Raw genomic sequence first — 15193 nt, 5'->3', positions numbered from 1 at the left:
TGTAGGCCTTATTTAAAAGATTGGAACTTTTTTCTAAAAGCAACAGGAAACCATTGAAAAAAATTTTAGTAGGAGTAAGTGAAGATAGGATTTTTAATTTAGATAAACCTTCTTATTTAATGTAAATCTGGCTCTCCCCTGAGGATACTACTACTGCTATCTTCTCAAATAGTGGCTTTTGTGTTCTTTTCTGTGTTTGTTTACTGGTTTTCATACGACCTACTAGCAAAGTAGGATTCTCTTTTCATACTACCTACCATACTAGCAAAGTAGGACTCTCGGCACACCACACTGCTCTTGCTATACCCTCCCTCCTTCCTAAGAATCCAGCCTTGATTCTCATCTGACTCTGTCACTCCCTCACTGCCTCACATTATTACTATGATCTCCCAAACCTTCGGTCAATCCCCAACGTATCTCCGTGAGTTTAGCTCTTGAGTTACTGTTAGTATCTCCAGTAATTCTCCTGTCGTAATTTTTGGAATGTCATTGCATGCAGAGATGAATCTTCCATCATCCTTAGCTCACAATTTCCTTGAACACCTTTCCTCCAATGGCTTTCTCCTCCACCCTATTACAGCCACTTAACAACCAGTTATTTTTGCCATTACCAATTACTACAACTCCTCTATAACCTTCATTTCAAACCTCCCACTTTTATACCACAATACTGAATGTGATCAGCTAACTCCAGTACTTTTTTGCCCTAAACAGGACCTTCGATCCATTTAGACTGCTATTTTTCTATTCCTCTTCCCTCATGTTTTCTCTTTCCTCCTTACCAGCTTTGTGGTACAGTATCAATCAGTATAAGCATTTGATCACATAACAATTCAGCTTCCTTCCCTTCTCGATCTATATCATACTCACTTGGCAAAACCATAATTCCAGTTAATTACAACTTTCTCCTTTCTCCCATGATGAATATGTCTGCGAAAACATACAAAAGTGTATAATAGTCTTACTTTAAATTAATGATAAAGTCCTCCATGAGCTCTTATGTTGTCCAGTGACCACACCATATTCCTAGGCCATTCTAGAAGAACTCATCTCTCACAATCTTCAATATCTTCTCATCCTCACTATTGCCTAATTAATTGGCATCAAATTTCACTGAAAGATAAATTTAAAGCATTTAGAAGGATATTTCTACAACTCCCATCAGTAAATCCACCTACCTTTCAGGATTTACACCAACACTCTTTGCCTTATTTCCTCTTCTTTTAGATGGATTCTCTATGCATTTATCTGAAGCCATTACCTCCACCTGTGCAACAGATCCATTCCCACTCACCAGCTCTAAGATGTTGTTTGAGCAGATCTCCCATTTCTTATATACATTGTCAATAACAATCTCCCTCCTTTATTTGATTATTTCCATAACAATTTTTTGGTCTTTATATCTTCAAAAAAATAATTTTAAAAAACCGCTTCCAATTACCACTCAATTTGTTTCTCTTTCCAGAAATAGTCATTGTTAGAATTGACTCTCATTTCTCAGCATCTAAGCACTCTTAAAACCTCTCTAATTATAATTTCACTCTCAAACACTCATTTAAAACTGCTTATGTCAACATCATCAATTGCTACTTGTTACTAAATGCACTGATAGTTTCAGCCTTCATCTTATTTGAACCATCGGCATTACTTGACTGATCGTTACCTTTACTAGGTTTTCAGACCACCATTCTCTCTTGTTTACCTCTTACCTCACTGTCCGTTCCTTCTCAGTCCCCTTTGCTGGTTCATTTTCTTCTCCTGACCTTGTTGTATTATTGTTTCTTAGGACTCAGACATTAATCCTCAGACTAATTCTAAAACATTTAAATATCTATAGATGATAGAAGAAACCAAAGATTCAGGGATGTAGGATTTGTTTGAAAAAATAAAAATAAACTGTAATACCTTAGTCTCCATTTGACTATTCAAAATTGTGTACATTCTACATAAATCATATGTTAACACTTTAAAAGTTAGATTTTAAATTTTAAAACTGTTAGAAATTAAGTCTGAATCTACTACTTTTGGAGTTAAATACAATATGACTTTCATTATTTTATCAGATTAGAAATATATTAATTTTATATTGCAAAAATACAAAAGTATGTTTTCAAAAATTATTAAGAACAGAAAATAGTTTTGATAAATTGTAAGCTCGATATGTATATATTCGAGAGGATCTTAAATCGTTTTGTTGTTGATTCAGTCAGAATTTAGCCACTAAGCTCATTAACAAATTAAAATATTCCAATAAGTAAGTAATTTATCTTTCTGAGAACACACTGACTGTCCTTAAGAGGCAAATGATAGGGTTACTTATATCTGCTAGGACAAATTTTGCTTCTAAATAGAGTTCCTAGGACATTAATTGATTGAATTCCAAAAGTTTACCTATAAATAAGCTTCCAAAACTCAGAACATATTTATACAAGAGGAAATTCTACTACTCCCTGAACCTACTTATAACTAACATTCCAGTTTTCCATTGTTCTACAATTAGTAAGAATCAAACAGCCATGTATAATAGATCCCATGTATAATAGATCTATGACAAACACTATGACAAATGAGTGTTTGTCATGGTAGACTGTACCAATAAAATTCAACATTTCAGTGGTTTAAAAAACACATTTGATTTTTCTTTCATATGACACAGCAATGAGAGGTTACAAGGTTGGGTGATGTTCTTGACAGCTTTTCTGCAAATGGAGATTCAGGCACTCAATTTCTTCCCAACTTGTGTTTTTGTCCTTCTCTTTGGCTTCTTCAGTAAGATAGACATTGGGAAAGAAAGGCGAGGTTAACACATGGAACAGGTTTATGAATATTTATTTCTTCCTCTACACTAACTTTACATTGGTCAGAACTCAATCACATGGTTCCATCAAACTACAAGGGAGGTTTAGGAATCTACTGTTTTTGAGATAACATTCCATGGTTACCGTTTGTTCCAGCCTGTTTACTTCTGACCAGAATTTTTATTTTTATTTTATTTATTTATTTTTATGTTCCTTGATCCAGTATTGAAAAAAAAGATAAGGAAAAAAAGAGAGGGACAGAAGGAAGGGACAGAAGGAAGGAAGGGAGACAGAAAACAGTTTTACAGTTATCACATACATATTTCTAGAGATTTGTGCCATGTATTTCTACTACTAAAAACATAAATACATCAACAAACAAACAAACAAAACAAAAAATGCTTCTGTGTAACTTCTATCTTTTTTTTTTTTTTTTTTTTTTTACTGAGGACCAATAAGAAAAGACAGTTGCACAAAAGCTGGGATAATCCGTTTTCTAATGAAGTTACATGTTTCTTGTGAAGACAAGATCAAGATTCATCTACATGTATAAGAAAAATTTAAACATTTGGTCCCAGGCACCTATAATGAGTTAGGGATACACGGTTGTAATAGGCATTGTTAACTATTTGCTCATAGGTGGTAGTGAAACAGATGCCTGGCTTATATAGATTGCAAAACATGAATTATGGGGTTTACACGATGATTTGAAAGATTTCTAATTAGTTGTAAATATTTCACATAATATTTTGAATTCCTACTTTTTTTGAAAAACTGAAAGATCCCAGCAAATCTGCACCTATGTACCATATTCACCACATGGTAATATTCACTAGAGAAGAGTTAATAGTTGACCTCTTCAGATGTGTCATTGGCTCACTTCCACTTATCCCTATCATTTCATACTTTGGGCTGCTTCACTCATTTCAGTTACCTGCTTGGTTCATGATAATATTGAATTTGTAACTCCTGATAGGACATCTATAAGCAACTATATGAAGACAACTTATGGGTGGCCGGTTAGCTCAGTTGGTTAGAATGTGGTGCTAATGACACCAAGGTTGCCGGTTTGATCCCCGTATGGGACTAGTGTGAGCTGCACTCTCCTTAAAAAAAAATGGAAGTCAGCTTGGAACCTGTATAAAATATACATACATACATATATACATATGTATGTATATCTATCTATCTATATATGTATATAGATAGATAGATAGATATTATATTTATCTATCTATATATATGTATATAGATAGATAGATATATTAGGTTGGTGCAAAAGTAACTTCTGTTTAAAGGGTTAAAAAATAACTGCAAAAATCGCAATTACTTTTGCACCAACCTAATACTTGTAAATGTGAAATCATCGAACTAAGATAAATGATATTTAGATATATGGTACTAAATATACTTAATCCAGAATATTCAATTCATGGTCCTGGTGTATATGCATTTATACAATTTTAATAGTGTATAATATACATACAGGACAATACATGCTTTGACTTTACATCTTTTATACCTGTATTGGATAATAGTAAAGAGCACATGCTCTGGAGTCAGACAGCCTATGCTAACCTGGTCAAAGTTATTCAGTATCTTTTTCTTTCAGTTTTCCTATTTAAAACTGGAATAATAGCCATAACTACCTGATATGGTAGTTGTTAGAAGTAAATGAGTCAAAGCCTTTAGAGAATTGAAGGGGAAAAAGTAAAAAAAAAATACATTGTAAGCAGGGAATAAATGCTTTAATTTTTTTTTCATTTTTCTAAGTAGGAACAGAAAGAACTCTGTAAATGTTTAAATGAATAGGACAAATTCATAACACAGCTATTAAAATTCATTTTAGCCCCATAGGTAAGTTTGTGTGTGTGTGTGTATATATATATATGTGTATATATATATATATATGTATATATACTTTACCTACACAAACATAAAATTGAATAAAGCAGACATAAAGACTATACATTATGATTTCATGAAGTGAATTATTGTAGTCATATTCCACATTCTTAGTTACAATGAATAACTGATCTCTTAATATTTATAAAACCTAAAGCGTGTGTTTTCCATTTTTTGAGTGTTTTTAAATAACCCAATTAATAAAAAAAAAAAACCTTCTTTCAAGCTTTAGTAAATAACCAAGAAAACAAACAAATAAACACAAAATCTGCAACACTCGAAATCATTAGGGTTCTGTAACTTCTAAGTAAACAACCATCTTTCTCAACATGCCCCAATAGCCAGCGGAGATTGTAAACAAAAATATCATTTATTCCTAAATTTAAAAATGTCTATGCACAGTAGGGAAGAAATAAAATTTATTTTTAATTATAGAAACTTTAATGAACAGAAGCCAAACAAATTATGTTTCTTCTTCTTTCAGGTCTCGGTGGTCAATCAGCTGGATATGCAAGTCATTGTTTCCAACGTGCCCCCCACTCTGGTGGAAAAAAAGATAGAGGATCTCACAGAGTAATGGATTTTTGTTTACATGTATATTTATTTTCACATTGCTATAATTTTTATCACATGAGGTCATATTAATCATTATCATGTTCAGGTTAAACACATATATTTAAAACACTGTCTTAATAATAATTTAGCATTCTCTTTTCCTGAAATAGGTAGCTTTATTTGAAATATGTGTAGATTCTGAGAGTACTTTCAACAAGGAATGAAAATTAGATGTCAGAGATCTTATTATTCGCAATGCTTTGATTGATACATCAGTATAACCTTGAATGCAACATGTAGGCAATAAATCATAACATTAATTATTTGAGTATATATCTTTATTTTGTGGCCCCCAATTATTCAAATAGCTCATTATCTAAGCAACCCAATTAGTCTAGGGAATGCTATTTCTCAAAGTGACGTATCTACATGCTTAAAGCATATTCTTTCAAAAAACAAGATGGTGAATTCTAAATAACATATATTTTTAATTACTCTAAAATATATTCCATGTCCCTCTGCCTTTGAAAAGTTTACACTGAACATGGCTGAACATGTTATTTTAACTCAAAGTTGTGATTATTTATTAAGCTCAGTTCTCTAATATTCTGAATGCTACCAAGGATTATTAAAATGTCTTTACTATTTCACTCTTAACTATCTTAACTTAGCCTGCCATCATTTCATAATTTTTATATTGGTATTTATTTATTATTCTGTGTATCCTATTGAGTTCAAATTGACAGTTATCAATCATCACTGTTAATCTACCTCTGTCTAGCAAAACATCTCTCATTTCTAAGTTGTCAGTAGAAGCTTCAGATAGATAACTAAACTTTCACTAATTATGTGTCGAATAAAATACAACAGTCATTGATTAATGCAGGAGTGATTCTCTTATGATAAAGGCACACATGTTTTATAACAATGATTTTTTGACATTTTATGAAATTTAACCATTGTCATATAAAATGTCCTGCAGGATTATCAATAATGCATGTAAGAACATTGATACATATAAATTATCATATAAAAAAAACATTTATTAATATAAAAATAAAATAAATCAATTCATGCAGTGCCTTGTTTACCTCTGCAAAAGTGGTTTATATAGTGTGTTCACCATGCTTCCCTCACCATATATTTGACCACCTTTACCCTCTTATATCTCTTCCCCTCCCCGCTTATGCTCTGGTAGCCACTCAACTGCTATGTGTCTGTGAGTTTTTGCTTGTTTGTCTTGTTCATTTGTTGCTTTCAGTTTTATATCTTACGTGAGTGAAATCATACCATTCTCAACTTTTTCTGACTTATTTCACTTAGCATGATAATCTCCAAGTCCGTCCATGTTTCCACAAATGGCAGTATGTCATCTTTTCTTGTGGCAGAGTAACATGCCACTGTATATGTGTACCGCATCTTCTTTATCCAATCATCTATCTAAGGACACTTCAGTTGTTTCCATGTCTTGGCCACCATGAATAATTCTGCAATGAATATAGGGAAGGGTACATATATCTTTACAAGTAAATGTTTTCAGGCATTTGGGGTAGATACCCAGGGATTACTGGATCATATGGTAATTCTATTCTTAATTTTTTGAGGAACCTCCATACTATTTCCTAAAATAGTTGTACCAATTTACATTTCCACCAGCAGTGTATGAGGGTTCCTTTTTCTCCACAACTTCCCCAACACTTGTTATTACTTTATTACTTGTCTTGTTGATAATAGCCATTCTAACAGGTATGAGGTGGTATTTCATTGTGGTTTTGATTTACATTTCCCTAATTGCTAACAAAGTTAAACAACTTTTCATGTATTTATTGGCCATTTGTGTATCTCCTTAGGAGAAATGTCTGTTCAGGTCCTCTGAATCATTTTTTAATTGGATTATTTATTATTTGATTGTTGAGTTGTATGAGTTCTTTAAGGAGGGCTCAGCTCACAGTGGCCTATGCAGGGTTCGAACTTGCAACCCTGGTGTTATCAACACCACTCTCTAACCAACTGAGCTAACCACAAATATCTTCTCCCATTCATTTGGTTGCCTCTTTGATTTATTGATGGTTTCTTTTTTGTGCAGAAGCTTTTTAGTTTGATATAGTCCCATTCATTTATTTTTGCTTTTACTTCCCTTGCCTTTGAGGTCAAATTCATAACATCCTCTCTAAGATCAAGGTCCATAAGTTTAGTACCTGTGTTTTCTTCTATGCAATTTATTGTTTCAGATCTTATATTTAGGTCCCGTAACTACTGTAATGTCATCTGTTGGGGTAGGCTTTCTCTGATTACACTATCCAAAAGAGATAACACTCTCTTCAAGCTCTAACTTTTATTCTTCTTTACTTTTTTCCAAAGCTTTACTAATATTTTTATGTATGTCAATTTTCTACTGTAATATAAGCTCCATGAGGCTAGGAAATCTTTTTTCCATTGATATAATTCCAGTTATATAGAAGACAGTCAATGCATTTTACTTAATGAAAAATTTTTACAAGCAAAATCATGATGTCCCTTTCTTTATGATGAGATAAAATTTATGAAAACTGGAAAATTGTAACATAAAGTATAATTTCATATTAATTTATTTGATTTATTCCTCTTAAGTGGATACTCCTCTTAAGTGGATTCCTCTTAAGTGGAATGAAAAAAGTGAAGCAACTTTCAATTCTTGAGAGAAATGTATCACTTCAAAAGGAATTTTTACTTCATATAACATTGGTTTTGAAACAGGAGCTTGCACAAATAATTTAATCTTTCCAGACTCACTTTCACGATTTGATGACAAGAGCTAATAAAACTTATGTCATAAGATTGTGGTAAGAACTAAATGATATCAGCCATCTTGGACAATGGAAATTATAAACATTTAATGATTAATAATTATTATACATAAATGAGATTGGTGACCCAAAATCAGGGAGTAAGCCTGAAAGAGACCGGAGTTTTGCACTTTCTACTCAAAGAACATAGTTTAGTAATGAAGCTGAGATTATGGATTCAGACAGACACGTTTGAATTCTATTATAGCTTTGAATTCTACAAATTGGAATTGATCTATTATAGATATGTGACATCTGAGCAAGATATTTAACACCTCGGGCCACACTTCCTCAACTTGAATATTAGAATAAGGACGTCAATCTTGTGTTGCTTTTGATAGAATTAAATGTAAATTTGCTAGTGCAATAAGCATAGCAGGCATAGGCCTGATTTCTTTCTGTAGATTTCTTAACGTAAAATCTGTTAAGTTAGAATTTTTTTTTAATTTTTATTAACTGTATTGGGGTGACAATGGTTAGTAAAATTATATAGGTTTCGAGTGTAAAATCCTATAATACATCATCTATACGTTGCATTATGTGTTCAGCACAAAAATTTTGGGTCCCTTTCTTAAAAAATAGACTTTGTTTTCCAGAGCAATTTTATATTCTTAACAAATCTGAACAGAAGGCACAGAGAATATCCATATACTCCCTTCTCCAATGGGCTCCTATAGCCTCCTTTACTCTCAACATCTTGACCCAGAGGGGTTCATTTGTTACTATTGAGGAACCTACATTGAGACATCATAATCACCCAAAGTTCATGCTTTACATTAGGGTTTACTCTTGGTGCTGTACATTCTGTGGGTTTGGATTAATGTGTAATGGCATGTATTGATCATCATAGAATCATGCCGAGTAGTTACACCACACTAAAAATTTTCTGTGCTCCAGCTATTCATCTCTCTCTTCCCCACTAACCACTGGTCTTTTTACTATCTTCACAATTTTATCTTTCCCAGAATGGAATTGCCAGGTTTGGAATTGCACAGTATGTAGCCTTTCTGATCTCCTTTTGTAAACTACTCTAGTATATGAAAGTGGTAGCATAAGGACTATTAGACCTGATTCAGCACGATGAAGCCCCAAACACTCACTATTAATGTTTAGATATAAATGATGAAAAACATGTAACTGAGGTAGACAGCAAAGTGTCAATCTGTTAATTAAAAATAAGAATGTGTTGTTCCAGTGACCAGCACATTCATTTCCTGTAGACATTCTCAGATGACAAATCACATCATCAGCAAAGCCATTTTCTGTGTTTCCCATGAGACATCCATGTCCTTTTAAATGGAAAACTTGAATTCCATATGGTCATCACTTTTATTCTTTTTCCTATAAGAAGACCCTTATATGAGACCAGATCATAATCCAAAGTTTCCTTGGTAAGCATGAAACCAGTACAAAGTGGGAAAGTTGATTAAAGAAAAATTTAATGACCTAGTATATCTATTTCACAATGGGGAATGTTTTGCAAAGAGGGTCAGTATCCTTTGATGACTAAGAGCACATGCCTGAAAAACAGGATGCTCATAATAAATGTTAGCTAATATAGTGATGATGATGACTATTCTGCGGTCCCCTGGAATTGTCTCAATGGCTCTATTGATTTTTTTGAAATTATTTTTGTTATGTTATACTTATAGATTAACCAACACCCCTTTATAATGAAACATCCCTTTTTAATTATACATATTAAAATATTCCAGCAAGTTCTATTCCCACTATAGATGGCCTTGCATTTCTATGCTCTGAAATATTTTAGATTGGCCTTAGAATTTATGTCTTCGTTAGTCTTGTGTTTCTGTTACTTACAAATTCTTGAGATTGAGGAGTAGGAGAAATAACTGTGAGGGTAAGGTCAGAGACACCTTACTATAACCAACAAATGATTGGCAATGGCATCACCAGAAGAAGCTAAGAACTATTTTCAGTTTATGTCTTCTTCCTTTCTCCTTTCATTTCACCATGAAGCCCAAATAAATAAAATAAGTTTTTTGATTCTAAATTTAATCCTTGAAATATACAGAAATGACATTTTCAAAAAGTATAAATTAAATAGTTTAGAAATGCTGTGTTACAGTATAAGTTGGAATTGATCATTTAGGCTTCAAAGTTGCTCAAACACTTCTCTTACTTTCTAAATGCAATATGAAAAATAAATAATATTAGGACTTTATTGAAGTAGTTATTGCTTTGGTGTGGAAGAGCCTATCTCCATGAAGTACTTACATAGCATCTGAAATGTGTCTGTGTAACTTATAACTTCTGGTATTAAAGTTTCAAAACATACTTTAGAAATCTAGTCAAGATATATATTTCTAGAATGACACATTTAAGAATTATAAAGACTCTTGGGAAGAGAACTTATGAAACAGTAAATAATAAATACCAGCACTTATATTTTCTTAAATCAGTATCATAAAGAGTTGGTATTGAGGGGAAAGATTAAGCTGATGATCAAATAAATAAACACATTATCTTTGATCATTTTTACCCTCTCTTTGTTTTAGAGTTGGCGGAGTGTAAGGGAACTTCCTGTATAGAGACAGATATTAACATTATATAATAAATTTAAAATAATATTTCTACAACTTTTGATAATAGTCAAATCTTATTGTCTTAGTAAATTATTTATTTTATTATTATTATTAGATTTAAATGTTAACATTAATTTAAATCATAATTTAAATTATGTAATACGTAATAATTTTACGTAATAATTTTAACACATACGTAATAATTTTAACACAAAATATTTTCATAGGTAAACATTTATTTCCAAAAACAGGTAGTTGGTCAGATTTAGCCAGTAGGTTTTAGCTAGCCAACTGCTAATTTAGAACATTATACTCTTTAGATAGAAAACGTTACAATGATGCTTATTTATTAATTCAAATTCCTATAGGAAAACACGTTGGGAAAAATCTCATGTGAAATTCCTAAGTGATATATTAACTTTTTCTCCCTCGGGAAGGCTATTGTTTCTTTTGAATTAAGAGGACTTAGGCTCAAACCCCAGTCCATCAATGACTAGCCAGAGATCTTGGGCTGGTAAATTAAACTCTTTGAATTCAAATTTCACATCTGGAAACTGGTGATTTATTCATGAAATAAAAAGTAGTTCTTGGTTGTAAGCACTGGAGATTCAGCAGTGAACAAAGCAAAGTCCTGTGCCCATGGAGCTTACCTTCTATTAGAGGAAATTGGCAAATAAAGTAATAATAATAAATTAATGTATAATATGACATTAGGTAGCTATAACTACAATAAATACAAATATAAAATTATGGAAGACAAGTACTAGTTCATGTAGAAAGATTGAGAAAAGCCTTTCTAATAAGCTGAAATCTGAGCAGAAACCTGAAAGAAGTGAGGGAAAATGTCATGTGGTTTTGTGTGTGTGTGTGTGTGTGTGTGTGTGTGTGTTTGTGTGTGTGTGTCTGTGTCTGAGTGTGGTATGTGTGTATAAAGAGGAGTGGGGGGTGAGGCTCGAGGAAGTTATATCAGAGAGAGGCAACTGCAGATATGAAAACATACGTTAGGAGCTTGCTTATCATATCAATAATATACATATCAACGTAGGAAGTAAGTTACATAGGCCACTTGGAAGATTTAACACTTTACTCTGCATAAGGTAGAAAGTCCTTATAGCTATATGCCTAATATAGTAACCACTAGTTACATGTGGTTATTGAGTGCTTGAAAAGTGCCAGGTCCAAATAAGAGGTGCTATAAGTATGTATCAAATACACACCGGATTTCAAAGACTTAGTACTAAAAAATAAATAAATAACATGTATATGTTTATATGGATTAAATATTGAAATAATCATTTTGGATGTATTAAATTAAGTAACTATATTAAGGTTAACACCATTTCAGTTTTTAAATGTAGGTCTTAAAAAAGTTATCAACAGAGAATGACTATAAATGATCTAATTTCTATCAGATAATGAAGCACAGTCATTTCAATAATACAACTTTTGAAAATAACATTTTTTGTAATTGGCACATAATAGCTCTAAAATAAATTAAAGCCAATCATAAAAATGAAACACAGACTCAATATAAAATAAAATAGTATTTTTCAATATTCAAGTATAATTCTTAATTCCTCAAGAAAAGATAAATGTGATTTGATTGTATTCCAAGCTTTGGTGATTTATTGTTTTTACAAAAAGGGAATCCATCTGCTGTTTTTCTGAAATAATCAGTTTTGAGATTTGTTTTGGTAAGAAAAGGATATAAACTCTACCCTGTAGGAGGAAATACTTATTTTCAACTCATTGTGTTATAAGAAGTCATAGTTTTTTACAGAATCGATGATCACCCAGAATGCAATTAGACTTTTATAAAATAGTTTTGGTATTGTTACTCATGCACATTGCAGTAGCGTCTTTATGATTAATTCCTTGAAATGTGGAAAAGTGTAGAGATTTAAAAATCCAATAAATGTTTATTGTCGTATGACAGGTTTTTAAATTATTTCCAATATATCAGTATTAAACTAACTACAAGGAACATAGTTACATAAAGGGTGCTCCATGACACTCATTACTGTTGTTCTATTTCTAAGGGTTGCAATGTCTCATTTTGTATAAAATCTTAGTTATTTGAAAGAATGCTATCATGGCACACAGGAATAAGTTATTTACACTAAGGATTAAACTTCTGTGAAAATGGTTCAAATTCACAATAACTAGTGTTTTGTCTCTGGCATTCTCTTTCACATATATTAAGGTATTTATTTTTCTTTTGTATTGCTTGGATTTTCCAAATTCATATACACATAGTATTTTCCTATATGCAGAATTAACCAAGAGTTAATGACTATCAACTAGATTTTACTTTTTCCTAAGATTCTATTGTGTATTGATTCACTAAAGAGTAATATATGCTGATATGTTTGCTTTCAATAGGTTTGTTTGAATCACAGTTGGTTTATAAGATTTCTAAAATGTGTATTGTGTATACATTCCTTTCAAACGTTTTCTTTCTATCATAGTCTTGTATGTTTTATGGTCCAAAATTTTGCCAAATAGAATAGCTTATTATTTTTCATGTCCCAACCTGTGGTATGAGGTAAATATATCATTTCTTTGTGCAGCCACTCAATTCAGATACCTGTTCAGCAAGAACCAATTCCCTTTATTCTCTTAATCGTATTTATGGTCCTTTTCTTAACTTTCTCCAATTTATAAACAATTTATCTCTATTCTGCTGTTATTTTAACATGAGAAATAAATTCAACCACATGTGTATATAAAAAAATTCCATTTGTATCTAGAGAGACACAAATGATATTTTAGATGCTTTCATTTATGCCTCAGTTGTATTGGTGATCTAACTTTAACTATTCTTTTTCTTTAATATTCCAGCTCATTCAAAGAGAATTTAATGCTGTTTACAATGATCCATATGTAAAAGAGGATAAAATACACCAAACATGAGTCAGAAAAATAAAGCAAATGAAATAGAAAGAAATTAAGGAGGGAGAATGAGGCTAGTAATGGAGGTGCTAAAAAAAAAAAGACTTGCATATCACAAAAGTAAAACAGACAACCAAACAACAACAAAACAATCCCAAATTACTTCTGGTGGAAAGGCAGAACTATTTCTTAGTCAAATGCCAAATACTGGGAAAACGTTTTTATTCTGTGGGACATTATAGAAATGATATTGTCTAATGTCATGAAAAAAGTGTTTCATGGTTCCTAAAACATCACTTTGCATATAGTCTGGGTGGAGTCTCTACTGGTCTATACTAACAGAGGAAGTATTTTCAGAATATCACGAAAACCTGTATTGCATATCCCTCCGGCCATCTGCAAAGCTATTAATTTGTTTAGCCAGGCTTTTAAAAAAATATTGACAAATACCAAAGTTGGAGAGTCTTATCTTGTTAGCTAAATATAGTCCAATTTAGTTGAACAAAAGGCTAAGTAGAGTTTACAATCATGAAATCTGAGAAGTTTTTAACTACCACAACAGATATCTAACATCTATGGCACCCTTTATTTGTTGGGTTTGGTGTAATTAATTAGTGTTATCTAATTAACTTCTCAGAAAGATCCTTTGAGGTAGGTTTGATTACTTTCCCCATTGTACAAATGAGTTCCCTGAAACTTTCAGAGGTTGAGATTTTTTTTTCTATAAAGACACAAATAGTAGTGGTGTAGGTTTATTTTGAACCTACATCTATGGGCCAGCAGCAAGCTGGGTTCCTAAACACTTTCTCTGTTAATGTTTAAGGAGATAAATCTAGTTAAAAATTCAACCTATCTTGGGAATGATTTAAGCATACAAGCCCAGAAACTATCATCAAATGATAATTTTAGTTTGTCTCACTCACAGAAAGACGTAGTTGAGAAAATGGCTGCTGTAATAATTTTGTTGTGAAAAAATTGCTATAAAACTATTTCAGCAAAGACTCTACACTTATTTTTTTGTTTGTTTTATAAGGCAATTTCTGGTTGAAAGTAATCGAAGGTACATATATAGGTAATTTGACAAAATGTTGTAAATTAAAATTCAGTGTCATATACGAAAAATAACTTGGATTGAGAATAAATTAGTTAACTGAGCCAATTATATATTAGTATCTTTAGTTTGTGATTTAAAAGGAAAAAAAAAGGTTTTGCATAGAAAAAAATGTTTCAGTTAAATATGCCTTTCAACATTTATCTAAGAAAACTGGTTAAAGTATTTCTGTATAGACATTATCATGTGGTCGCACAGCAAAACATGTTTTATATACATAGATTTATATATAAACATATGTAACAGATAACACATATAACATATAATCATATATAAACATATTTACATATAAATATATACATGCATGTATATTTATATACATGTTAATTGTATTACACATTTCCTTAGAAGTTTAGTTATTAAAACTTTGTTCAAGGATAGCATAGTAACACATCAATAAGTATTATAAATAAGTCACAGATCTTTTAAAATAAGGTATGACAATAAACTTTAAATGAAAATTTAATTTTTGTTTAATGATTATAATTATTATATTAATTTATTTCCATTATATTTGCTAACTAATTAGAAGATCAATGAATGCAGTTCTTTGTTTTGAGA

The 15193-nt window shown here is 31.5% G+C and overlaps 1 protein-coding gene across 1 annotated transcript in view; it reads left to right on the top strand.

Moving 5' to 3' along the window:
• Window positions 1-15193, top strand: part of PCDH15 (protocadherin related 15) — a 714179-nt gene that overhangs the window by 666103 nt on the left and 32883 nt on the right. Inside the window, exon 30 of the mRNA XM_033131356.1 lies at window positions 5188-5276. Coding sequence (XP_032987247.1) covers window positions 5188-5276 — 89 coding nt within the window. The remainder of the gene's footprint in view (window positions 1-5187; window positions 5277-15193) is intronic.

This window comes from Rhinolophus ferrumequinum, chromosome 16 (genome assembly GCF_004115265.2).
Source record: "Rhinolophus ferrumequinum isolate MPI-CBG mRhiFer1 chromosome 16, mRhiFer1_v1.p, whole genome shotgun sequence".
Classification (NCBI taxonomy): domain Eukaryota; kingdom Metazoa; phylum Chordata; class Mammalia; order Chiroptera; family Rhinolophidae; genus Rhinolophus; species Rhinolophus ferrumequinum.
This window is presented reverse-complemented; position numbering and strand designations above follow the sequence as displayed.